Below are 23,169 nucleotides of genomic sequence, written 5' to 3' on the forward strand. Positions count from 1 at the left end.
CTTAGGCAGCGGGAAAGGGAGGGTTAGGGTTAGCCACAAAGCGGGAAGGGTTAGGGTTAGTCACCCACAAGGGAGGGTTAGGGTAGGGAAAAGGTTAGGGTTAGGAGGATTCATGGGAGTCTATCTGGATTCTAATGCCCGGGATGCCGCTGTCGGTATACTGACAGCCGGCATCCCGTCCACCGGCAAAACATACTCACTTGTCTAATGGGAAATGCCACTGACTCCCCCCCCTGACACACCAACCGAGTTTTGTCTCATAGCAGTCTCAAAGTATTGGGACCATGTCACCAGAGCTCTCTTACAGGCACAGCTATCCTGCATACATATACAGAAATGGATAGCTACTTGGATCGTTATATGAACATTTGGGTCAAATACCATCTGCATTCTTCACTACGAGGAGAATTCCAGCCATCATTAACCTGTACTTGGCTCTCCTACATATTCTTCCTAGGCAAGAGTGCAAATCCCTCTGTAAGGCAACCTGCCTGTGCTACTCACCCGGGAGTACAGGAGCCCACACATCACTTTTATGTGTTTTAAAATGCACCCTCCTCTGCACAGATTGTGCCCTAGAGCACCTTCATTATCTGTAATGCCAGTAAGTGAGAATAGTGCCCCGATGGGACCTTTTTGCCTCGTAGAAAAGTAGAGATGTGTTACATGCCGGGCAGATCGAGCCTGGTGTGGGTGAGCTGCCAGCGGCTGTTCCTCACTCCATTTGCAGCGTCTAAGCCAGCAATGACCATAGAGGGTTAGGGGAGTCCTTGTAGTACGGGTGTGGTGCAGAGAGCCAGGTCGCTGGTCCTCTCGTGCCCTATAAAGACTCTTTTTCTGCGCTAGGGAAACACAAGGGGAGAGCAGATTCTTCCTAACTCTCAGACTTGGAAGATTTTACACGGCTGCTCATTCGGCCAATAGGAGCACAGAACGCAACCCTCTCAGCATCCAATCACAGCACAGCCGGCGTCGTATATAAGAAACTTCGTCGTTTTGTTTAGCATAGTGACTTGTCGTTAGGACGTTGCTGTATTTTGCGCTAACATGGCAGAAACTGCACCAGCCGTCGCCGCTGTCCCGCCATCAGAGGGCGCAGCCAAAAAGAAGAGACAGCCGAAGAAAGCCGCAGGAGGAGCCAAGAAGAGCGGCAAGTCTTCAGGTCCCAGCGTCTCCGAGCTGATCCTAAGGGCCGTGGCCGCCTCTAAGGAGCGCAGTGGAGTTTCTCTTGCCGCCCTGAAGAAGGCTCTGGCTGCCGGAGGCTACGATGTGGAGAAGAACAACAGTCGCATCAAAGTGGGGGTGAAAGGATTGGTGACCAAAGGAACTCTCACCCAGGTCAAAGGCACCGGCGCTTCCGGCTCCTTCAAGCTCAATAAGAAGCAGCTGGAGAGCAAGAAGGCCGCCCTGAAGCCCAAGAAACCAGCGGCAAAGAAAGTGGCCAAGTCCCCGAAGAAGCCCAAGAGAGCTCCGAGTGCAGCCAAGAGCCCCAAGAAGGTGAAAAAACCCACAAAAGCGGCTGCTGCCAAAAGCCCAAAGAAGCCTAAAGCCGTGAAGCCTAAGAAGGCGGCGAAGCCCAAAGCAGCCAAGAGTCCGGCCAAGAAGGCAGCGAAGCCCAAAGCCGCCAAAAGCCCGGCCAAGAAGGTAGCTAAGCCCAAGAAAGCTGCGGCCAAGAAGTGATGGAAGAGCCGCCGTAGCAGCCTCGCTTCCTTGTTATCCCCCCAAAGGCTCTTTTCAGAGCCACCCACCCTGTCTCGGCAGAGCTGTAGGCGCACGGCGTGACCAGTTGGGGGCACCCTGTGTACAGATATTGAGTCACTACATTAAGTTACAGTTCAGCAGTGTCTCCGTGGGATTTTTGGTTGCTTATTAATAGGTAACGCAGGGTTATTTATTAGCGCTACTGTAGCAAGACTGATCGGGAAATAATACCTGGATGTCCTGCTTCCTACCTCAGGCCGCTCACAATAGCGGCATGCTTCCTTCCTGTGTACTCGAGCATTCACCATTCCCTGTGGTGAACAGTCTGCAGGGTAGCTGCTGAAAAGCAAGTATCATTTTAATGTTTGTTTTGCACTTTCTGAGAACACTAGCTACACAATAACAGGGAGATTGCTATACCAGAAAGAGAACCTCCAGTAGAGACAAATAGATCTGTGCAGTTTCTATCCCCTGTATCAGAGTCGTTAGCAAGTAAGCTTCCCTACTTATTAATTGTTCAAGAGGTCGTTGTAACTGGCCAGCAACAGGATTATATATAGACTACACTTGGAGAAACATTCACAGCTGTGCCTTTATACACTATGCTTGAATTTTAGGACATGTATTCTGTCAGCATGTCATCGTCATAATACAAGTTACGTTTTAACTCTAAACATCTTTTCAAGAGTACCCCGCTACAGCACCTCCTGCGCAGGATATGTACAGTATATTACACCTACATCATTCACCATTTTTCATAAAACAATATCGAATCGATTCCACCTAGACAAACGGAGGCATCATCCAAATGGACATTTATGCTGCTGCCTTTTTCCATTCCAGCATGAGCATGACTAGAATTCTAGATCTATATGGTCTATGCATTGTAAATAGCAACTTCTGGTGTCTAATATTTGAATATCCAGCGAGACGTTGTAGATGGGAAAGAAGTGTATTTCTATCGTTAAAATTGTGGATCTGACTTTGACAATACGCTTCCCTTGAAAAGCAGCATGTTCATAAAGCTCATTTCAGGAGTACTGTAGGTGGCCCTTAAAAGGGCCTTTTGTTATAGTGCGTTTCGGGAAAGGAGATCATCCGAAGAGAGGAGCCAGATCTTAACCTCCAAAACCATACAGAGTGCGGCCCTGGCGCTTGAGAGCATAGACCACATCCATAGCTGTGACAGTCTTCCTCTTGGCGTGCTCGGTATAAGTGACGGCGTCCCGGATCACATTCTCTAGAAAGACCTTCAGCACACCACGGGTCTCCTCGTAGATGAGGCCAGAAATGCGCTTCACGCCACCTCTGCGAGCGAGACGGCGAATTGCAGGTTTCGTGATGCCCTGAATGTTGTCCCGCAGCACCTTCCTGTGGCGCTTAGCGCCTCCTTTCCCGAGTCCCTTACCACCTTTGCCTCTTCCTGACATCTTCAAACAGCTTGCGAGTTGCAGACAGTAAGAATGAACTGATCGCCTCACAGCTGCCCTTTATGAAGAGGAAGAGCGGACCTGATGGGGGACTTAGAACTAGGAGCGGAGGAGACCTGGGTAGTCCGCCTTTTCTGACTTAGCACACCGCAACACAGTGGCAGCTTTCTATTCGTCATCTCTATTCATTTCCGTGAACACATATCTTATATAAATGCTAAAAAAAATAATTGGATCCATTTGATCCCACATTTCTAGAGTAAAATTAGTATGGGCAAAATAGTTAAAGAAGGTTTTACACCTATAGTCAATTAACGAAAAGTAGTGACATTTAATTCTCCCTGAAATGATAAATAATATATTTTCCAAATACATATATAGTGTTTATCGCTATTACGTCGGACCCACAAAAGCGCCTTGGGCTAGGAGGGCGATTCATCGGACTGGCCCAATGAGAGCCGAGCTAAATTCGGCGGGTCAAAACAAGTTAACCGGAGTGGACAATTCAAATCCTGGTAGGGGAACACTCCCCCAATGGCATGCTGCTTCTGATGTGTCCCTCGCTAAAAGTATTCCTGGCACCCAGGCTCGGTTCGCTTCGATCTCTAATTAGCGAGCGCCAGCGTATCAGCTATGTTCTCTCGCCGTCTCATAATATTGTATATTAGGTGTAAATAATAATAGTATGTCAATTGGGTCAGCTGAACCGTACCTTAGCGCTCAGCCACATTGCGACCCGGATCACTACTACTCCTCAAATAAACATTGAAGCTGTTTTTATAGCAACGAGCATAACTGGTACGTGTGCGCCTAAACGGGAACCCTGCTGTGTGATGTCATAATGGACTAGGTACAAGCAGGGGCACCGCAGTTTGCATCCCGTTGTTACTTTTGCAACGATATCATAGTAACACAGGTCATCTTGAAGACTGACTTTTAACCACCTGTTTATCAAGAATAAGTTGCTTAATAAGTCATCCTGCCTGAGATAGTAGCGATATTCAGCCTCGTCGATATTAACAATGTAACAATCCAGTTTGTATCACTTGAGCCAGACAGAAAATGTTCTAGTCACACAGCAACTACACGGGCAGTGTTTCTGCTGCTCTCTGGCTTTTTAGAAGCCCTGGCATCTGTAGCTTTAACGAGTTCTGTAGAAACTTGATCTACATCTGGAACGTGTTTTACAGTACATGAGAGCGGAGAGAATGCCGCTTTGCACGCAGTAATCATCAACAGGGGGGTCTGTACTAGCTCGCACACCAGAGGGGAGTTCCCCAGCATCCGACTAACAAGATGCACATGTATAAGGAATGAAGAAACTACAACACAGCCTAGATTACTGTGATTCAGTCAAATACAGGGAGACAGGACACAGTGCAAACAATAACAGTTACAGCCCGATTAGCGAGGAGGTGGGCGGCTCTTAAAAGAGCCTTTGTGTTCGTGTGGGAGAGGAAGGGGAGATTACTTGGCGCTGGTGTATTTGGTGACGGCCTTGGTGCCCTCGGACACGGCGTGCTTGGCCAACTCTCCCGGCAGCAGCAGGCGTACGGCGGTCTGGATCTCCCGGGAGGTGATGGTGGAGCGCTTGTTGTAGTGAGCCAGGCGGGAAGCTTCCCCCGCAATGCGCTCAAAGATGTCATTGACAAAGGAGTTCATGATGCCCATAGCCTTGGAGGAGATGCCGGGGTCAGGGTGCACCTGCTTCAGCACCTTGTACACGTAGATGGCGTAACTCTCCTTCCGGCTCTTCCTACGCTTCTTTCCATCTTTCTTCTGGGTCTTGGTCACGGCTTTTTTAGAGCCCTTCTTGGGCGCCGGAGCGGACTTGGCTGGATCAGGCATTACAGATACACAAGTCTTTCCACGAAACAAAGCAGAGAAAGTCTATCTCTTACACTGCCTGGAGCTGCTTTATTTATAGTCAGCTTATGCAAACGAGGCTTCGCCACTGTTGCCAAACACTATTGGGTAGAAGAATTGTGTGACGTTGTTGGCATCGAAACACCACCCTCCATTTGCTGATTGGTCTGTGCTCGAACTTGAACGGCATTGATTCCTTGGTGCGCAGACCAATCACAGAGCAAGCAGCGGATCCTTTCTGAGTGAATATAAGGGAGGAGGGCGGGTTTAAAAGCATATTTCGGAAGCTAGTGATGGGAAATCTAGTTCAGTTCGGTGATTAGTTCATTATGATCTAGTTCACTGAAAAGATTAGTTCAGAAGATTAGTTCATCTAGTTCATTTAGTTCATCATTTCACTCACTGACTCAGACTGAAAGGAGTGATTAGATTTAGAACTAGTCTAGACTATTACACATAGAGTAGGCATTTCTAATACTAGCTCATTATAGGAGTTATAATCTTTTTCAAATGATCAGATGTGTGTAATATGTCAGATTTTTTATTTTTAAGAAAAGCAATAAGTTATATAGCAACCTTATAGTGACATATGTATCTCTGCAATATTGATCCCATTGTTGGTACTCCTTTTTACTTCATAATATGCATGTGAAAGACCCAAATCCAGAGTAATGTCATAAGTCACTTTTATTTTTTTCTGCTTTTAAAATACAGTAATTAAAAGAAAAGAAAAAGTCCCTTTGCCCCAATGTAACAGACCTTAGAGAGATAAAGTGGAGATGTTGTAAAGCAACCCATCAGCTTCTGTCATTTATGTTCAACAGTATATAAAGTGACAGAAGCTGATTGGTTGCTAGGGACAACTGCTCAACTTTATGTCACTTGAAGGTTCATAGTACATATCCCCCTGTGTCTTGTGTGGAGTAATCATACCCTACAGAAGGCATGTCCAAACTGCGGCCCTCCAGCTGTTGTGAAACTACATATCCCAGCATGCCCTGACACAGTTTTTCCGTCAGAGAATGCTAAAGCTGTGTCAGGGCATGCTGAGATGTGTAGTTTCTCAACAGCTGGAGGGCCGCAGTTTGGACATGCCTGCCCTACAGGATAGCATGCAGCACTCAGCACTGTGTCTTTAGCTGATTGGGAGTGTAGCTTGTCACCTAATATACTGGAGGAATGAATCATGGCTATATGCAGTTCAGCATCAGCTCCATACAATGCATATGCCTGTGCACAGCAGTGCCACACATGGTAGCTGAGAAGTACTGCACTGACTCGTATGGCTGTATGAGTCATTGAGTCAGTGAACTGATCAGTGAACTGTAATGAATCACTGAACTACTGAACTACTTGCTGAACTACTGAACTACTTGCAAGGAGAGTGACTCGTGAGTCGTCAGGACAATGCAGTTCAATCAGCTTCATAGAGTCCACCACTGACTCCATGAGCACAGCAGTGACCCCTGTGGCAGCTGAGGTAAACTGACTCATGAGAATTCAGTATTCACTCTCACACACACACACACTGATTGGTTGCTATGGGCAACATCACTTCTATAGAACTACCTAAGTATATGTACCATCATATTTTTAATTATTTCAAGACTGAAGGTTCATCAGACAGACATACATATCCCCCTATGTCTTGTGTAGAGTAATCAGACCCTACAGCAGGCATGTCCAAACTGCGGCCCTCCAGCTGTTGAGAAACTACATATCCCAGCATGCCCTGACACAGCTTTAGCATTCTCTGACATCTGACAGCAAAACTGTGTCAGGGCATGCTGGGATATGTAGTTTCACAACAGCTGGAGGGCCGCAGTTTGGACATGCCTGCCCTACAGGATAGCATGCAGCACTCAGAATTTGTCTTTGGTTGATTGGTAGTGACAGTGTACCTTGTGACCACCTAATATGCTAGGTGAATTAATCATGGCTATATGCAGTTCAGTATCAGCTCCATACAATGCATATGCCTGAGCACAGCAGTGCCACACATGGTAGCTGAGAAGTACTGCACTGACTCGTATGGCTGTATGAGTCATTGAGTCAGTGAACTGATCAGTGAACTGTAATGAATCACTGAACTACTGAACTACTTGCTGAACTACTGAACTACTTGCAAGGAGAATGACTCACGAGTCGTCAGGACAATGCAGTTCACTCAGCTCCACAGAGTGAGTCCACTCCATGTCTGAGCACAGCAGTGACCCCTGTGGCAGCAGAGATGTACTGACTCATGAGTACTGCTGAGTGAGAGCTGAATAAAAACAGTGCTGCAGCAGCACCTACACAACACCCAGCAGAAGATTTAGCACAGCAATATGCACAGGAACCAGTAGTACCAGAAGTAGCAGCAAGTGTTTGGACATCTGGACTAATAGGACAGTGATTGTATCACAGAAAGGTGAGCAGCATGACCACACATGCTCACTCACAGACACACATAGGGGTAAATTTACTAAGGTGGGAGATTTTTAGAACTGGTGATGTTGCCCATGGCAACCAATCAAATTCTACTTACCATTTATCTAGCTGCTTCTAGCAGATAATAAATATAATCGGATTGGTTGCTATGGGCAACATCACCAATTCTAAAAAATCTCCCACCTTAGTAAATTTACCCCATACACTTTGGCTAGGCAGTGCAGATGCTATTTTTTATTAGATCTGATTCCTGGGCTGTGTTGTACTTTTAACTTTCATTTCACAGCATCAGATTCAGGAAGTGAAAATCCAGTGAATGAGACAGTGAGAAGCCTAATGCTGGCTCTATTCTGTCTGTGTCTGACTCCTCCTTCCTGATGAACTAATCTTTGCCAAAGCTGTGAACTGAACGAACTAGTTCACTTTGAAGATTAGTTCATTTTGAACTAATCATTCATGAACTACCCATCACTATCGGAAGCGTTTCAGTCGGTTGGTACTTTGCATTTGTGTCTGTGAACCTAGCAACATGTCCGGAAGAGGGAAACAAGGCGGCAAGACCCGGGCAAAGGCCAAGACTCGCTCATCCAGGGCCGGTCTCCAGTTCCCAGTCGGTCGCGTTCACCGTCTGCTGAGGAAGGGAAATTATGCGGAGCGTGTGGGAGCCGGTGCCCCGGTATATCTGGCTGCAGTGCTCGAGTATCTGACCGCTGAGATTCTGGAGCTCGCCGGAAACGCCGCCCGCGACAACAAGAAGACCCGCATCATCCCCCGCCACCTGCAGCTGGCTGTGCGCAATGACGAAGAGCTCAACAAGCTGCTCGGTGGGGTGACCATCGCCCAGGGAGGCGTTCTGCCCAACATCCAGGCCGTGCTGCTGCCCAAGAAGACCGAGAGCCACAAACCGGCCAAGAGCAAGTAATGTGAGGCTTGCAGCTTCCACCACAGACCCGATGTACCTGACACACAACAAAGGCTCTTTTCAGAGCCACCCACCTCTTCCCTAGAGAGCTGTATATAGTGCCATTGTTTGTATTGTAGCGATAGCTGGCTGGCTAGTCGCGCCTTTATTTCCACAGTGACAGGGGGCAGGAATCCTCTGTATTTATACACACGTGCACTTTAGCTTCCATACAACTGCTAATGTGCAAACGCTCCCTTACACTTTAGGTGCTCTGTTCTGTTGTGGCGACGTCTAATGATAGTCCAAAGGTTCCCTTTGCCATCACTGCATGCTGTAAACGAGGCCCCTTTGGCTTATATGAATGGAAAGCAGAGTACTGCTCGTATATAGCCGAGCTTGTCCATACGTAAACTCTGCTGTGTGTGCAATTGCTTTACCCTATCACACGGTACAATGAGAAAACAATACCGTGTAATCTGTGCGCTCCTCACTGCAGATGTTTTTTTATTTTGTTCAGCATAACAATTTTATAAGTGAATGTTATTAGGAACTCTATAACTAGGTTTTAATCAGTTATTGAAACACGTAATAATGATAGTTAGCATTCCTTTGGATTCAGCTCGTTTAGAAAGATTTGAGTGGCTCTGAAAAGAGCCTTTGTGTTGTTGCGTGTATAGGAGTGGCGAGTATCTATGCCCTCTCCCCTCGGATCCTGCGGGCCAGCTGGATGTCTTTGGGCATGATGGTCACCCTCTTAGCGTGGATGGCGCACAGGTTGGTGTCCTCGAACAGCCCCACCAGATAAGCCTCGCTGGCCTCTTGCAGGGCCATGACGGCAGAGCTCTGGAAGCGCAGGTCGGTCTTGAAGTCCTGGGCGATCTCCCGCACCAGGCGCTGGAAGGGCAGCTTGCGGATCAGCAGCTCAGTGGATTTTTGGTAGCGACGGATCTCTCGCAGGGCAACGGTCCCGGGACGGTAGCGGTGAGGCTTTTTCACGCCGCCGGTAGCTGGGGCGCTCTTCCGGGCAGCTTTGGTTGCCAGCTGCTTGCGAGGAGCTTTGCCTCCAGTAGACTTGCGGGCGGTCTGCTTGGTCCTGGCCATAGCTCATCACCTGACTCACACGAAGAAGCTAAAACCTAGAAGACTGAATAGCTGGCTGCCGGGAACAACTCTATTTATGCACAGTGCTGCTCTGTGATTTGATGAGATAAATACGCCCTTCATCCTGGTTGGCTTAGGTGAAAGCCCGCCAAGAACTTCTCTTCCTCCTATTTTTCATATGAAGACTCCAACGGCCCGCGAGATATTTACACGGTTTCAGCCCCGGCCCCATCTCTAATATACCACACGGCAGTGAAAGAGAAAACGTCATCGTCACACACAGTGCTGAGTAGCTGCAATGGCCGAGCTAATAGTGTGTACAGAACATAAGCCTTACAATCTATGCGCACTAATTCCAGGGAGGATCATAATATGGCATGGCAGTTAAACAAACAAGAACTCAACAACAACAGCAAAAATAACACAGCTTAGATCAAAACAGCTGCGTGTAATATAATCCTTTGATTATAAAAACATAAACAAAAGGGAGAAAGAAGAAGGCTCTTGTGTGGGCGCACTCATTAATGGTAGTTAAATAACTAGAATGAATAACACTAGGTTGATTAGTCAGCAGATAAAACAAAATTTATTTGGAAATATTAAGAATATAATTGGGGCAATTATATTCTTAATATTTCCAAATAAATTTTGTTTATGCATATGTCACTGGCTCTGGGCGCACACCCAAACTGGACATTATATTAAAGATTTTACTTGAAAATTGTCCAAATTTGGTTTTTCTGTAATCAAAAAACATTTTCAGACCGGTGCCGGGTCGCCCCCTTTGTATGAATGTTAATTCTAAAGCTACTCCCTATATTGTAGCTAGAACCTGAATGTAGTCAGAACTCCTGCGTGTGCTGGAAACTAATACTAATGAGAAGCAATAAACAGTGTTATGCAATTGTAACTATTCCATTGAAACATTGCTGGATACAATCTGTGCAAAAGTATCAACTTAGACCACAACCTGAGCCTCATGACTCTGGGAATCTAAATGAAGAGACTATAAGGCTACTGTATATCTGGGTTGCATAGGGGGCTCTACAGCTACTCAGTGGAAATAAAATTCAGATACAGTACACAAAGTATATAAAAGTAAACACTAATTTTTCTATTTTATTACTTTTTTATGTTTTTATTTATGCACATGTAATTATTGTGTATCCATTTCACGACTGCTAGAAAAGAAAAAAAATTCACGTTAAATCTGATAAAAACATATTTATGGTGATTAATATAGGTTAAGACTCTTAAAGGGGACTATACAGATTTAAGACCAGTGTATATTCACCTGGAATGATCTGAATTAGCAATAAAAAATAATACCTATCAATAAAATTGAAATGGAATTTATTGAAAGAAAGCTTTTTAAATGTACCATACAAATTTTAATTATCACTGTTAAATACATGGCATAAAAAAAAGTATACAAAAACTTGAAACAATAAATATGTAAAATGTTCAAAACAATTTGAAAAACATCTAAAAATGAATTCAAAGGAAAATACATTTTGTATGTCACTATTTTGTGGGCTTGTATCATGTCAATATTGATAAAAATGTTAATATCATTATAATGTTTATTTATTTATTATTATTATTATTATTATTATTATTATTTATTAGCAGTTTCTTATATAGCGCAGCATATTCCGTTGCACTTTACAATTAGAACAACAGTTATAGAACAAAACTGGGCAAAGACAGACATAGAGGTAGGAAGGCCCTGCTCGCAAGCTTACAATCTATAGGGAAATAGGCATTGATACACAAGGATAGATGCAACCTGTTACATAATGGTTCCCCAGATTGCTAGGTTCTTAATGGGTTATATGATATGATCACCCAGCAATGTTGGAAGACAAAATGTGAGGTTATGGGGACTGTGCAGAGGGGATGTAACTGGATAGGGAAGCATTGAAGGTTATGTGTGTGGGTCAGGAATTTGGTAGGCTTGTCTGAAGAGATGAGTTTTCAGGGAACGTTTAAAGGTTTGGAGACTAGTGGAGAGTCTTATTGTGCATGGGAGGGCATTCCACAGAGTGGGTGAAGCCCGGGTAAAGTCCTGTAATTTTGAGTGGGAACAGGTAATACATCTGGATGAGAGACGCAGATCTTGTGCAGAGCGGAGGGGTCTGGTAGCGATATATTTTGAGATGAGTGAGGAGATGTATGATGGTGCAGTTTGGTTAATAGCCTTGTATGTAAGTAAAAGTATTTTATATTTGACACGGTAGAATACCGGTAACCAATGGAGGGACTGACAGAGCGGATCAGCAGACAAAGAACGTCTGGCAAGGAAGATTAGCCTCGCAGCTGCATTTAAAATGGATTGAAGTGGTGAGAGCCTATGTTTGGGAAGACCAGTAAGGAGACTATTACAATAATCAATGCGGGAGATGATGAGTGCATGGAACAGAGTTTTTGCAGTGTCTTGTGTAAGATAAGGGCGTATTTTGGATATGTTTTTAAGGTGCATGTAACATGATTTAGAGACAGATTGAATGTGTGGAACAAACGACAGTTCAGAGTCAAGGATGACACCTAGGCAGCGAGCTTGTGGGGTAGGGTGGATAGTTGCATTGTCGACAGTTATGGCAATATCAGGTTGGTAACTACCCTTAGCTGGTGGGAAAATAATTAATTCTGATTTGGAAATGTTGAGTTTGAGGTGGCGAGATGACATCCAAGATGAAATGGCAGACAGGCATCCAGTGACACGAGCCAATACAGATGGTGATAAATCTGGGGAGGATAGGTAGATTTGAGTATCATCAGCGTACAAAATGTCTGCCAATCTAAAATGTATGCCAATCTAGTGTGGTCATATGGAGTACAACGCTTCCAGCGATGTCTTCCAAGTCCAGCAGTCAGCTAATGAAGACTCCTGCGAATCCATTGGCACTTCTGACAGTGAGAATTCCTAATTATAGCCCCTAACCAAGGTCGTCTTAATAGTATTGTGATCCTGTGCCATCACTCCACATGCTTCCATGCAGTGAATGGCTGTCGGCACTCTGGTGGATAGCTGCATTCATCCACCTATCAGCATGCTAAAAGCCATTCGCTGTTTGGCTGCAGGATGCGGTTGGGTACGGGATCTCTTTGGTAAGAATACCGATGCCAGGATCCCGACCGCCAGAATGCCGGCAAGGGGGCTAGCACAACGAAGCCACTTTGGGCTCGCAACGCTCGCCACGTTGCGGACTCAGTGACACCCAGGAATTGGAATAGCTGTGGTGGTGCTGCCAGCACAGATCCATATACCAAAGCCTTTTGGGCCAAGCCGGAGCTATTAGTAACACGGCACCCTTTCCTTGCTTTATCTTTCGCACCACTCTGGGTAATAGGGTGATTGGAGGAAACACATAAGCCAGACGAAAGACCCATCTCACTGACAAGGCGTCCACAAAGATTGCTCTGGGATCCTTTGTTCTTAACCCGTATGCGAGCACTTTGTTGTTCAGATGGGACGCCATGAGATCTATCTCTGGCAACCACCATTTGTCTACTAGAGTCTGGAAGACCTCCGGGTATATAGCCCATTAGCTTGCATGAATGGTGTGTCAATTGAGAAAGTCCGCTTCCCAGTTTAGGATTCACTGAACGAACCCTGCGGACAAGGCTGGATGATGAAGTTCTGCACACTTTAGTATGTGACTTACCTCCTTCATTGCTTTTTGGCTGCAAGTTCCTCCCTTATGGTTGAGGTACGCTACCGCCGTCACATTATCCGAGCGGATCTGGACTGGTTTTCCTCGAAGAATGTCCTTTGCCTGAATCAGTGCCATGTATATGGCCCAAAGTTCCAACACATTTATTGGCAGGCAACTTTCTACTTTGGCCCATCGCCCCTGGAAACACAACTTTTCGGACACTGCTCCCCAGCCCTGGAGACTGGCATCTGTTGTCAGAATTTCCCAATCTGATATCCAAAAGGGTCTCCCCTTGTCCAGAGGGGATGTCTGTAGCCACCAGGCTAATGACCTTCTTACTTTTATCGAAAGTACCATAGTCTGTGTTTTTATTGTCTGATGTAATCCATTCCATTTGGCAAGAATCAGACGCTGCAGAAGCCTTGAGTGGAATTGTGCATACTCCACCATGTTGAATGTTGACACCATCAAACCCATCACTTGCATTGTTGCATGAATGGATACTGTTTACTGTGTAGCAAGTTTTGAATCCTTGACTGAACCTTGGATATCTTGTTCCGAGGTAAAAATACTCTCTGCAGATCTGAATCCAGTACAGCCCCCAAGTGAGTCATCCGTTGTGACGGAACTTGAGATGATTTTGCCCAAACTATGAGCCACCCGTGCCTCTGCAGACATGTTAATGTCTGCTGGAAATGACATAGGAGCAATTCCTGGGACTGTGCCAGGATTAAAAGATTGTCGAGGTAATGAAAAATTATTATCCCCTGCTGGCGGAGATAAGATGCCATAACCACCACAATCTTGGTAAATACTCTGGGGCCTGTGGCTAACCCAAATGGTAGGGCCTGGAACTGAAAATGCTGTTGGAGGGTAGCGAACCTGAGATAACACTGATGAGACAGTGCTATAAGAACATGTAGGTAAGCATCCTGTATATCCAGGGATACCATATAATCCCCTGGCTCCATGGCCAAGACTATGGAACGGAACGTCTCCATGTAAAACCGAGGTACCCAAATGTATTTGTTTAGCATTTTGAGATTGAGAATGGGCCGAAATGACCCATTTGGCTTCTGATTTAAAAGCAGGTTTGAGTAAAAACCCTGTCCTCATTGTGCAGGGGGAACTGGAATGACTACTCCTGACTGAAGCAATGACTGAACTGCTTCTTGCAAAGCCCTGGTCTTTGTCTATACCCGAGACGGGCTGGTACAAAAAAACCTTCGAGGAGGATGCTTCTTGAACCTAGTGAAACTGCTTCCTGCACCCAGGCATCTGTTGTAGACTGCTGCCAGATCTGTGCAAACTAAAGAAGTCGGCCTCCTACCCTGTGGGGTCACCCAGGTGGAGGCCCGCACCATCAGGTTGATGGCTTGTCTTTTGATTTGGAAGGCGGCCCTCTGTTAGCCCAAAGCTATTTTGAGTTACCAGACTTGTTGTATTGGGGCTGCTTGTGATCTCTTTTCCCCCTAGCTTTTCCTTGAGACCAAAAGGGCCGAAAAGCCGGAAATTTAGGTTTGAAGTTGTATGTGGAAGGAGACTTGACCTTTATGGAGTCTGCTTCTGACTCCAGAATATCTGTCAACTCTTTACCAAAAAGAATATTTCCAGAAAAAAGCAAATATTCCAAAACCTTCTTAGGTTCTGAATCAGCTATCCACGTACGTAACCAGACTGCTCTGCGAGCAGCGATTGTTGAAGCTGATGCCCTGGAGGCAATAGTACCCATATCTAAAGCTGCTTCTTCCAAGAATATTGCAGCCTGTTTTATATGAGTTATATGGGATTTTTGCTCTCTAGAAGCTACAGAAAAATCCCCCTCTAATGTGTCAGCCCAGGCAGCCACTGCCATTGCCATCCAAGCTGAAGATATGGCTGGCCTTATGACTGACCCAGACAGGGAAAATATGGTTTTTAGAAACCCATCCATTCTCCTATCTGTGACATCATTTAATGATGTTGAAGGCAAAGATAATATAGATTTTTGCACTAATCCAATCACATGCTACTTTAGGAGCCACCTCCCTTTTTAAACAATCCCCAGCTGGAAGAGGATAATTGGAATCCCATTTTTTAGGAATTCTAAATTTCTTAATGGGTGTTGCCCAAGCCTCTTCCATGATTTCCGTCAGCTGATCTGACCTTGGAAACTCGGTTTAAACTGTTTTGGGATGTTTAAACACAGGTGCCTTGGTTTTTAACACAGGCTCTGCTGAATCCTCTAAGAATAGAATGCCTTACATTGCTTTCATTAACTCAGCTATATCCTCTGAGCTGAGACCTTCTTCTTCCTCTTCGTATGCTGAAGTAGAATTAATTGAGCTTTCATCCTCCAATGAATCCTCCTCTGCCTCATGTGTAGCCTGTAAATGGTGAAGATTTACTTACCATCGGTTTATCAGCTTGTTCCTTTTGAGAAGCTGCTGGTGGAAGTGCTATACCTTAGGTAGGGAGCTGCATGTAAGGGTTAATAGTGTAACCTATTCCTGGTACAGAAGCTGTAGGAATTATCCGTTCAGCTATACTGGATAAGGTCTGTGCAAACATAGCCCAAGGTGGATCTATCTGTACCTGACGTTGTACCTGGATCTGCCTTGTATTTTGCTGAAAACTAAAACAATTTGCACACAAACCATCCTGAACCAGATCCTGAGAAGATAATAGAGTTTTGCAAGACAAACATGATATGAGTGTTGGTGTTGCTGTGAGTGTACCTTCCTCACCCTTGCCACTCTTAGACATGATAAATAATCAGCACTTTCACAGTGTACTACACAATTTGTTACTGTAATCATTTTAAACTTTCTAAAGTGACATACAATCTGACCCTACCCATGCACCAGCATTGAGGATCAGAAAAACAAACTGACAGACATATAGTAAAGTCAGCTATCACACTAGCAGTCAGTCACATGTTATACATTAGTATAATTAGCAATATGAGCACATCATTAACTACAAACACATTTTTAAGTACAGTATGTAAGAGAACATATTACTGATCATGTTTAAATGGATCTGACGTATTCAGACACAATGCGAATTAAACAACAGTAAATGTATAAAGACTCATATGCAATAGGCACTTATCTAACTATTCATACTCAAAAGGTAGATAGAGATTTAGTGCTGTATAACCCGTACTCATTAGAGTGGGCTACAGGGAGTATCAGCTCGCTTCCAGGATCGATCAATACGTTAGCGAAGGCTAAGTGGATCCAAATGCTACTAGTGTACACTGCCGCTCCATGAACCTATAGTGAACACAGACACTTCAGTGAACACAGATGCACCGGTCACACAGCCGCCTATGCTGCGACCGGGTCCCCTCGTGCACAGCAACCGGGAAGGAAGCGAGGAAACAGTTCTAGGCGGGAGACTCGGGGGAAACTGGTCATGAACCAGGGGGATGGGCGACCAGGAGAGCGTCTGACTCCCCCTGCTGACATCAACCCTAGGGATCGCGGCCTCATGCTATTCCTGGAGCCTATGATCATTAAGGCCTAGCACTGGTGCACCCGCGGTGGCAGCCGCCTCAGCTACTGTTTGGTAGTCTCCTCCCAAAACAGTGCACTGTGTCCGTATTCCATCTAGCTAAGCGGAACCGATGCCTGACCTTCTTCCCGTGCTCCGGCCACAGCCTGTTAACGTCTGCTGGACATGCTAGACACAGACGCCCACCGAAACAGCACTGTACTTGTGGGTAAGCATAGTCGTGACCCGGCGGAGAGTTGTTGGAGCAACTCTTTCTAACATACGTATAAGACACTGGTTAGAAAGATCACTCAAAAAACTGTTATCTTCAGTCACCGTGTTCCCCCTTCACTTTGGCCATCTCCTATATCCATGGCTTCGGCGATCAGAGCTTCTTCGCATGCGCAGAAACTCATTCATGCCGGAGCCGCGCAGTGAAGAGAGTCTGCTGGCTGCTGCCCTCAAGGCAAATGACCATGGGCAGCGAGCGCACCAAGGGGCCAGGTATCCAGGGCCTGGCAAACAGTGTACTAGCATGGGGCGCCCTGGAGCAATATATCCCTTGATCACCAGCAGCCTGTAGGAACTGGAATCGCAACTGGAAGCATATGTAGGTTATGGCCGGCGGTGGCTCTGATCACCCGTGAGTGTGTCTAACTTTGCAATGCGTCCTCTCCCTGCACACTGTATAAGACGAGTATGTGCTATGATAGGAGGTCAGGGTTTGGTTTCCTAGTAGAGCTGCAGGGAAGTTATTCCTGATTCCTCCATGCAGCCCTCTTCCAGGCTAGGGCAGGTCACACAGCTCCTCTACAAACAATGCGCAGCACAGCCAGAGAGAGTGTGTGTGTGGGGGTGGAGGAGTGGGGTGTTAAAAGTGCAGTTTAAAGAGCTGTTAAGATTCAGTTAGCAGAGATGGGCATTTAGTAGCAGCCAGCAGCAGCATGAGGGATCATTTTGCTCCTCACGGCCACACTACAGCCTGTCTCCTCTATCTCTTGCAGTGACTCTTCGGCTCTCCTTCATCTCTAGCAGTGATTCTCTGGTCTCTCCTATCTCTTGCAGTTTTGCTGTGTGCAGGGGCAGATAGAATGCCACTCTGTCCCCGTTTCACCCGGCGGCAGTGGCTTACACTGTACCCACCACTCCCACTCGGTGGCTGTGGCTTGCACTGTGGCCTCCTCTCCCATGGCTGCATATGGGGAATCAAGGGACACACATCATGAGAAGGTGAAATAGTCAGTATCTGTGTAAGTGTGTTTGTGTGTGAGCATCTGTCTGTGTCAACGTCAGTGTGTCAGCATGTTTCTATGTGTCAGTGTCCTCCCCCCCACCACACCAGGACACACAAACACCTTCTCAAACGTTCTCTCTCTATTAAATGCTTGTAATTCTAGGGGATATCATTATTATTATTATTATTATTATTATTATTAATAATGTAGTTGGATCCCAACAATCAGGATGCTGATGCTCAGAAGACCAGCATCGGTATCCTGACGTTACTCAGTATCCCTATGGTCACAATTGCAAATGTAAGTATGAAGGGGAGGGTTAGGGTTAGACTGCAGGAGGGAAGGTTAGGGTTAGGCACTAGTGAGAGGGTTATAGTTACTCGGTGGGAGGAGAGGGTTAGGGTTAAGCTTGGGGAGGGAGTATTAGAGTTAGGCACTATGAAGGGGTATTAAGGTTAGGCTACGGCTGTGGAGGGTTAGGGTTAGGCTGCGGGAAGGGAGGGTTGTGTTTAGGCACTAAGGTGGAGGGTTAGGCTGCAGGTGGGGAGGGTTAGGTGGTAGGGGAAGAGGGTTATTATACTTACTGCTCCCCTGTCGGGATTCTCAGCATCAGGATGCCACTGATAGTCTTCTGACCGCCGTCATCCCGAATGACGGCCTCCCGTATCTATTTTGAGGTCAGTATCACGCAGACTGAGGGAGTAAAAGATTTGTAGGGGGTGGAGGCTGGTCCACATTGTCAAAAGCAGCAGAGAGTTCAAAGAGAATAAGCATACAGTAGTGGCCCTTGGATTTGGCAGCAAGAAGGTGATTGCAAATTTTACGTAAAGGCAGTTAGGCGGTTGTAGAAAATATGCTCAAGGAGTTTAAAGTCAAAAGGTAGATGAGAGATAGGTTGGTAGTTGGATAGAGTGTTAGGATCGAGGGAAGGATTTTTAAGAATAGGGGAGACAAGGGCATGCTTGAGGGCAGAGGGGACAGTGCACATGCCACAATGTGGGTATGGCTCACTGCCATTTCTATGATGGGTACAGTGTATACAGTGCAAACAGTCCTATGGGTCCATGGTCCTACATCACACACATTGCACCCAGGTTCAAATACGTACCTCTCCGGAGTCCCGAGTCAACAATGCAGCTGCGGGGGAAAAGTCACTGGGAAAATGGCTGACGAACCTGTGGAGTAATGTTTAAACATCGGTACATGACGGGTGCAGCATTTCCGGAGATCTGTGCATGCACTGTAGACTCTGGCATAACACCAGAGTTTACGGTGCCATAGATAGGACGGGTTCCACACACAGTCTGCACACGGCTCTCCTCCTCCGTTAATCCACCCCTAGTATAGTTCACAGTACAGGCAGCATGAATACATTCGTTATGTGGAAATTAAATGACCCTTTCATGCCTAGAAATTAGAGTGGGTAATCAAAAGGAATACCACCTAAGTGGTTAACTGGCGCTAGATGAGGGGGTTCACCACAGCTGCTAAACAACAAAGGGTTGGTCAGACCCAACCGGTAAATACACAAAAAAGCAAGGTAGCGCTAATGGTCATAAATGTGGAAATTAAATGACCCTTTCATGCCTAGAAATTAGAGTGGGTAATCAAGTCTTCTGAACGTGTTTGGAGTTAGAATACCGTCACTTGTAGGGTTCAATGGCTAGAATAACAATAGCAGCATTTTGAATTATATGTCTGGCACGGTGGTGGACTCCTCCTAAAAGAATTGGATTGTGGTCAGATTGATCGACAATTGTCATGTCAAAATGCAATATGTCAACAAGGAGGACATGTTGACATGAAGAACTGGCGACAAACCATCCCTGGTGATCTAGTAATGTCTTAACGTCTCCTGTTGGTGGTTGCAGCTCCAGCAGTCACTTAAGGAGCAGTTTCGGTGGCGTTGTCCCTGCCGCGGTGTATCTGTGAGTATTCTACCCCCTATTCCTAATCCTAACCTCTATCCTTAAACAACCCCATCCCGCTACACAGCCTAACCTTTCCGAGAGTGCTTAACCCTAACTGTCGACATCCTCAGAACATTGCATTTAACATGGTGATATTTCATGTGTCGGCATTGTGAACATGTCAACATGTTGAGGATGTGGACATGGTACTTGACAATGGCCCAGATGCATCATCGCTTGGAAAGTGATAAAATGGAGAGTGAAAAAGTACCAGCCAATCAGCTCCTAACTTCCATGTTACAGGATGTGTTTGAAAAATGGCAGTTAGGAGCTGATTGGCTGTTAATTTTTCACTCTCCATTTTATCACTTTCCAAGCGATGATGCATCTAGCCAAATATGTTGAACTTTGTAAATATCAACATGGTTACTGTCAACACTCTGACTAGATATCCTAGGCGGGATAACTCTTCAAATAAACACTAATATTTTGGGCATATCATCTGCCATCTTGCTAGATATTATGCAGGGCTTTTGGTCTTTTTTATGTGAGAGGGCAGCTGGTTGCGGGGGACGGGGGCAGTTGCTTGCCCCCACTCCCTCGGTCGGCGGCGGCATTGCGGCGGGTCCCGAGTGCGGAGGGGCTTGCATCCGTTGGGATTCAGGCCCCTCCAATCGCGGCACGGAGCGGCGCCGGGCGGGAGCCAATCAGGGCTCGCGCCCGGTCAGCCAATCAGGACATGCCGCGATGAGCCAATCGAGGCTCGTCGCGTCATAGCTCCGCCCCCTCCCAGCGTCTTATAACAGACGCGGCGGAGCGGGAGCAGTCAGTCGGCGCCGGGGACGGAGCAGAGAAGAGCTCCAGAAGAAAAAGAAGAAAGAAGACGGCGGCGGTGCCCGGGAAGCGGCAGAAGCGGCGGCGGCGACGACGACGACGACGAGAGCGGCCCGGAAGCGGCAAAAGAAGACAGAAGAGGTCACAGCTGGAAGAACCTGTCTACGCCCGGGAAGAGGACGAAGACGTCGGAACGGCCAGGACAGAGGAGCCCACCGGAAGTCCCGGCGGAGAGTGCCGCGGTGTGTGGGAAGCGAAAGAGCTAACGAAGCTCCCCACCGCGGCCTCTCCCAATGGCCCGGTAAGCGGCCTCGCGCCGAGCCTCCTACCACTAGACCACCGGGTGTTCGGGCACTAGGCCCGTGGGCATGGTCAGGCCCTCTCGGCCTGTGGGTAGTTAGTCGGGCCCCTCCGGCCCGTGGGCACCGAGTCGGGTCCTCCTGGCCCGTGGGGCATATTGTTGAGTCCTTGTGGCCAAGTGGGACGAATAAGGTGACCCTGGGTATTAGGCCCAGGTCACCCAACGGGCGCCAGTTAGGCGGGCACTAGGCCCGGGGCGCAAGCCAGGCACTAGGCCTGTGGGGCATTAGGGTATTACAAGGTGACCCGGTAACAGACCCACCAGGGGAGGAGAACACCATCGGGCTGTTGACCTAATAGGTGGAACCCCGTGCCTTGCGTACCTCGACGAGTGTGCTGTGCGGCCGCTCGGCGGGGTGCGCTGTAGGTGAGGCGCGGAGGGTCGGCTGACCCTCGCGTCGGGTGTACGCTCCCAGGTGGGTAAGGACCGTGGGGAGTGGGGCCTCACCAGGAGGGGCAGCAGAACCTGTGACGGACCGGATGACAAGGTACTCCTCATAATAAATGTATTCGCATTTGAACTTGCACTTGCTTGACCTGTTAGTGATTAGGAGACGTAGCCGGCCCAATAAGTTGTAGTTTCTAACAATTAGGCTCAGTTTGTTGTTAGCCGTTGTTTAGTTGTAGGGAGGTTGCTGTCGTCCTTTTTCCCCAGGAGCGGAGGGGCGCTTCAAGCAAGCTGACAAGATTGCCTGCGTAAGTACTAATTGTGAGTTGTGTATTTGTCCGTGTCGAGCACCGGTTGCAGGATCCCGCTAGGCCTAGCGGACCCGCTCACACCTCGGTGCGCAAGTGCCAATAGGTGATGATTGGGTAGCTGAGGCCCATGGGCCGATGATGACATTCACCTAATCGGTGAACGTCGCAGCTGCCCCGGTGTGCCACCTATTCCCTGGAGGGAACCAGTGGCCCCGCAGTAAGACTGTTTCTTGTCCTTTTCTAGCCGTCGAGTTCCGGCTGGGCCACGGCGGGGAGGGCTCCGAAGAAGCGACCCCAGAAGCCCAGGTTGAGGGCAGCGCATAAGACGTATACAGAGGTAAGCAGGGATTTACTTGCACGGGCGCAGACTTCGTACCATATACTGATCCGCTTACATTTGGCGTAGTCGGCAGGATCCTGAGAAAAGATGGATCAGGAAGTGGAACGTCCGGAGGATGAGGATAACGAGTCCCCCGAGGAGACGAAGGACGCGCCTCGAGACAGGGTACCCATTGGGGCGGCCCTTACCCACCTCGATAAGTTCGATGGACGGAATATGCCCTTGACAGAGTGGATCGAGCAGTTGGAAACTACGATCGACCTCTACCAAATTCCGAGGCGGATCCAGGTGAATTTGGCTTTGAAGGTTCTGACTGGCGATGCCCGCAAGACCGTGCGAGTACGCCCCGAGCGGCTACGGAAGAACCTGGCCGATGTCTTCACCATCCTGAAAGGCGTGTATGGGGAGAAGGCCACCACCACCACCCTGAAGAAGCGTGTGTTCGCACGGGTTCAACGGGAAGATGAGACGATCTCCCAGTTCGCGAACGCGATCCAGGAGTACATGAGCGAGATCCAGACGAGAGAAGATGAGGACTTGATGACAGGGGACCCGGATTCCACCTTGCGAGGTATTTTAATTGGTGGACTGAGGAGCAGGTCCCTGCGGAACTACCTCCAGGATAAGATCGACGGGGATGGCGAACTCACCTTCTTCGAAGTATTAGGGATGGCGCTGAAGAAGGAGGAAAATGCGGAGCTTAGTTCCAGCGCCGTGGCCGCACCACCCACCCAACCGGTAGATAGGGTCCGAACACCAGAGGTTAGTCCCCTGGAAGGATGTATCAAGGAGTTAACCACCACGCTCCTTCTCGTCCAGGACGAAGTGTCCCAGTTGAGGCAGCGGGTGGAACGGGCCGAAAACCGTGACGCCGACCCTGAAAGGAGGAGCTGGGATGACGAGGACCGGCCCAAGGAAAGGAACCCTCGGAAAAAAAAGGAAACGGAGACCGCCGGACGTCGAGGAGGCGAGGGGCGCTCGAGAGGACCCCGCGAGCTGGTGTGTTGGGAATGTGAGGAGCCTGGACACTTCGCTCGGGATTGCCCAGGACGCCGCTCCGGACGGGAGGGGCGTAGGAGACCTTTAAACTAAGGTCCCTCGCGGTAACGGGACAATCCGCGGGGGAAGGCGGCGCGCAAGTAGACGTCGTCAACTCATCGGACTTGTTCGGTGAGTGTCCCACGGTAGTGGCAAAGCTAGGAGGGAGGGATCAACGTTGCCTT

General features: G+C 47.6%; 4 protein-coding genes across 4 annotated transcripts; 2 read left to right on the top strand and 2 right to left on the bottom strand.

Moving 5' to 3' along the window:
• The first annotated feature begins 1,023 nt into the window (after positions 1-1,023).
• LOC134936610 (histone H1B-like) lies at positions 1,024-1,747 on the top strand. Its single transcript, XM_063931732.1, has one exon. It carries the CDS (start codon positions 1,048-1,050, stop codon positions 1,678-1,680), a length of 633 nt encoding a protein of 210 aa, XP_063787802.1. The 5' UTR covers positions 1,024-1,047; the 3' UTR covers positions 1,681-1,747.
• A 1,072-nt stretch (positions 1,748-2,819) lies between these two features.
• Positions 2,820-3,131, bottom strand: LOC134934421 (histone H4). Its single transcript, XM_063929863.1, has one exon. The coding sequence runs from the start codon at positions 3,129-3,131 to the stop codon at positions 2,820-2,822; it is 312 nt and encodes a 103-aa protein (XP_063785933.1).
• Positions 3,132-7,956: 4,825 nt separating this feature from the next.
• LOC134934422 (histone H2A type 1-like) lies at positions 7,957-8,349 on the top strand. Its single transcript, XM_063929865.1, has one exon. The coding sequence runs from the start codon at positions 7,957-7,959 to the stop codon at positions 8,347-8,349; it is 393 nt and encodes a 130-aa protein (XP_063785935.1).
• A 364-nt stretch (positions 8,350-8,713) lies between these two features.
• LOC134936612 (histone H3) lies at positions 8,714-9,432 on the bottom strand. The gene has a single exon (XM_063931734.1). The coding sequence runs from the start codon at positions 9,430-9,432 to the stop codon at positions 9,022-9,024; it is 411 nt and encodes a 136-aa protein (XP_063787804.1). The 3' UTR covers positions 8,714-9,021.
• Between the last annotated feature and the right edge of the window lie 13,737 nt (positions 9,433-23,169).

Source organism: Pseudophryne corroboree, chromosome 6, assembly GCF_028390025.1.
Source record: "Pseudophryne corroboree isolate aPseCor3 chromosome 6, aPseCor3.hap2, whole genome shotgun sequence".
NCBI classification, from domain to species: Eukaryota; Metazoa; Chordata; class Amphibia; order Anura; family Myobatrachidae; genus Pseudophryne; species Pseudophryne corroboree.

Coding starts and splice junctions, on each gene's coding strand:
- LOC134936610 (XM_063931732.1), top strand. CDS start 1,048: ATGGCAGAAACTGCACCAGCCGTCGCCGCTGTCCCGCCATCAGAGGGC.
- LOC134934421 (XM_063929863.1), bottom strand. CDS start 3,131: ATGTCAGGAAGAGGCAAAGGTGGTAAGGGACTCGGGAAAGGAGGCGCT.
- LOC134934422 (XM_063929865.1), top strand. CDS start 7,957: ATGTCCGGAAGAGGGAAACAAGGCGGCAAGACCCGGGCAAAGGCCAAG.
- LOC134936612 (XM_063931734.1), bottom strand. CDS start 9,432: ATGGCCAGGACCAAGCAGACCGCCCGCAAGTCTACTGGAGGCAAAGCT.